Source organism: Pan paniscus, chromosome Y, assembly GCF_029289425.2.
Source record: "Pan paniscus chromosome Y, NHGRI_mPanPan1-v2.0_pri, whole genome shotgun sequence".
Classification (NCBI taxonomy): Eukaryota; Metazoa; Chordata; class Mammalia; order Primates; family Hominidae; genus Pan; species Pan paniscus.
The window spans coordinates 23157058-23160728 of NC_073273.2; the positions used below are offsets into that span (position 1 = coordinate 23157058).

At 52.6% G+C, this 3671-nt stretch overlaps 1 protein-coding gene across 1 annotated transcript; it reads left to right on the top strand.

Annotated features, from left to right (window-relative positions):
* Window positions 1-298: 298 nt before the first annotated feature.
* On the top strand, window positions 299-3070 carry LOC129395755 (testis-specific Y-encoded protein 3-like). Its single transcript, XM_055107182.2, has 6 exons — window positions 299-807; window positions 1415-1492; window positions 1621-1732; window positions 1834-1979; window positions 2086-2167; window positions 2861-3070. Exons 1-6 carry the CDS (start codon window positions 454-456, stop codon window positions 2881-2883), a joined length of 795 nt encoding a protein of 264 aa, XP_054963157.1. The 5' UTR covers window positions 299-453; the 3' UTR covers window positions 2884-3070.
* Window positions 3071-3671: the final 601 nt, after the last annotated feature.

The following is a 3671-nucleotide window of genomic DNA, read 5'->3' on the forward strand; positions in this document are numbered from 1 at the left end:
TGTTCGTGACACATAGAGATGTTCATGGCTTGCCACCCTGAGGATGTCAGGGCACAGGGCTGCCATGCCCACAATTCCAAAGGCCACGCAGCCCGCGTGTGCCTGGATGCCTAGCTACCCGGCACAAGCTCCAAGGGCTTCTCGGAGGAGGCTTGGGCAGGGAAGGCGGGGGGTGGGGGGCTGGAGATGCAGGCCCGCCAGTGGCTGTGCCGCCCAGGGAGACGCCCACCGCCCTCCCATTGATTGGCCACGACGGGAGGAAGTCGGCCTGGGTGCGGCCCCTCGGCCCTTCGCGCGCAGTCCCTTAGGGGGCGCCTGGAAGCCCGGCGCATGCGCCCTGAGGGCTCGCTGAGCTACCGGGTGCCATAGAGGCTGCGGCAGGGTTCCTGTGGCGTGGGTCGGGCAGCACAGGCCTTGGTGCGTGCGAGTGCCGAGGAGGGCACCGCCTTCAGGATGGAGGCTGTACAGGAGGGGGCGGCCGGGGTGGAGAGTGAGCAGGCGGCTTTGGGGGAGGAGGCGGTGCTGCTGTTGGATGACATAATGGCGGAGGTGGAGGTGGTGGCGGAGGAGGAGGGCCTCGTGGAGCGGCAGGAGGAGGCCCAGCGGGCACAGCCTGGCCCTGGGCCCATGACCCCAGAGTCTGCACTGGAGGAGCTGCTGGCCGTTCAGGTGGAGCTGGAGCCGGTTAATGCCCAAGCCAGGAAGGCCTTTTCTCGGCAGCGGGAAAAGATGGAGCGGAGGCGCAAGCCCCACCTAGACCGCAGAGGCGCCGTCATCCAGAGCGTCCCTGGCTTCTGGGCCAATGTTGTATCCTTCTCAGTGTTTCTTCGGCCTTTCTAGTGGAGAGGTGCTCTCGGGGAAGTGTAAGTGACCGATGGGCAGCTCGGCGTCGATGTGACTCTTTGGGGAACAAAGGGGAGTTGCCACGGACAAATGTGGCTGCGGAAAGCCACAGCAGGCGTGGGTACTATTGTCCTGCAAGCGGCAGAGAAACCCTTGGTGATGCCGAGCAGCAGACGTTTGGGGCATCTTTTTGAAGAGCAGAAGCGAGTTCAGACCAGAAGAGGTTTTTCGGTGAAGCAAGCTATTTTTAAGGGAGTGTGATTGCTGCCCCTCGCTAGTCCGATCTGGGACTGGGCGTCTTCGGCTCTAAGCAGATTCTGCCACTCCTCAGACACCAGCAAGTCTCTGCAAATCGCGCCTCCCCATGTCAGTGCAGTCAGCCTCAGAATCATACACCCTCTGTGAACACAGGAGGCCTTAGTTTACGGGGAGGGGGAGGTGAAAGGAGATCATACATGGAAGCAGATCTGAGAAATCCCCTACCCCAGCCTCTGGGTGCTCTTAGGCCTTCTTCCCTGTTGCTCGTCGCTTTCCCTTCCATCGTGTATAAAGTCTCTTTGACCTAAATCAGATTGCAAACCACCCCCAGATGTCAGCCCTGATCACTGACGAAGATGAAGACATGCTGAGCTACATGGTCAGCCTGGAGGTGAGGCCAGGAAGACTGAGGCGAGAGGGTTTAGCGGGGGAGGGTAAGGGAAATAATTCATTCCTGTAAGCAAGAGTGAGCACCTCACCCGAAAACGTATTTAAGCTTTCTCCACCTTGTCCTGACAGGTGGAAGAAGAGAAGCATCCTGTTCATCTCTGCAAGATCATGTTGTTCTTTCGGAGTAACCCCTACTTCCAGAATGAAGTGATTACCAAGGAATATCTGGTGAACATCACAGGTGACAGGTGGCTCCCAGGATGGGTAGTGGAAGGAAGATGGCGGGTGGATCATTGCCGACGTGATCCAGCCCCCTTCCCACAAAAACTCCTGTCTCTGTAGAATACAGGGCTTCTCGTTCCACTCCAATTGAGTGGTATCCGTATTATGAAGTGGAGGCCTATCGCCGCAGACACCACAGCAGCAGCCTTAACTTCTTCAACTGGTTCTCTGACCACAACTTCGCAGGATCTAACAAGATTGCTGAGGTGAGTCCTCACTGGGAAACATGAGAAATGACCCCGTGTGTTCCCAGCTGCTTGGGTCACCTTTCTGAGCCCTGATGAGGCCTTTCCCGATTGAGTCCCCTGACAGATCCTATGTAAGGACCTGTGGCGCAATCCCCTGCAATACTACAAGAGGATGAAGCCACCTGAAGAGGGAACAGAGACGTCAGGTGAGCCGTTAGTTGGGACTGGAGCTGTTTGATGCCTAGTATAAGGGGGTTGATGCACCTGCCTATTCAGGGAGCCTGGGTGCTCATTTCAGAAATGTAGAAATTGAGGCTCCTTTGGTACATGTAGAAATTCCTTGAGAGGAAGACAGAGAGTGACAGAATCCAGGACGTTCATGGCATTGGGCTGAAAAGGCACATTAGAGACTTCACGCAAAGCAGGTGATAGCTGTGGAGTCTTAAGCCCAGTGAAGAATCGTCCATTTCCAGAATCAATGAGGAGTAAAGCTGAAAATCATTCAGTTCAGTCTGTGGCACTTGATTCCATGGCTGTGAACCCCTCCGGCAGTCATCCTACCAACCCCATAAGATTGGGCTCCCTGAATGTGCGTCCTGATCATCCTTGCCCCAAACCACAAAGGACTGTTTAGATTGATGGATTTCCTTAAGCTGTTGCCCCATCAGACTTCTGTGTGCTTTTAGGGTACAGTGCATCTTGTTAGCTGACTCCCCTCACAGACAATACTGGGAATGGGGCAGGGATTGCGCAGAACAGTTTGTAACACGTGGTAGGAGGAAGTTTAAGGGATCACAAATGGGGAAGGGATATCCTTTTCTCAGCGGGCCCCACAATTGAAACATTTCCAAGTATGGCTCAGAGAAAATGCGTTTTAACGTGAGTTTGTGTTTCTCTAGGGGACTCCCAGTTGTTGAGTTGAATATGATGGAGCATCAGATTTTACCTAATACAGCAGAACTCCTAAAAAGTTACAACAGTATGCAGGACGGCAGTACTCAGCATGGTCTTATGCACAGGAACTAAAGGAAAAAGAGATCGAGTCACCAGAAATCAGGAAGAGGGGGTAAATTTGGATTGTATGGAATGAAAAATAAACATTCTCAAGGATGTGTGACTCTGTGTCTGTGTGTGTGTGTGAGTGTGTCTTTGTGTTTGTGTGTGTGTGTATGTTTATCCACTTTATTCGGGTGTGCTAATGAATTGATCCATCCACGTGCTTTATTCTCTTCATGGAAATTACCAGTCTGCGTTGGAGCTGGGCCTCTAAAGTTGTAGAGTGAATGGGTGTGGGATGTGTTGGGATTCTTCCTACAGGACAGAGTGGGGGAGGTAAAAGCAAAAGACAGCTTAGTTGGAGGCTGACTTCATCCTATGGAAGCAGAGATAGTTCAAGGAATGGGGTTACTGGGTTTCCAGGTCCCAGTTTGCTGGGACCTCCAAAATCCTTCATTTTGAGTATCATCATACACAATAGATAAGCACAGGATGATGGAAATCTTAAAGTTGGCTTTCATGTTGAATCCACATGTTCTTTTAAAGGTGAATGCATAATCCTTTTCTGGGACAATCAGCCTCTCAGGACTTCTGAAACATCAACGTGAGAAGAAATGGGCATGTAAGGTGTATGGAGGGACTGTGGGAAAGGTGACAGAGGCATGTGGGAAGGCATTCAGGATACACTTTTGGCATAGATGACTACGGGAAAAG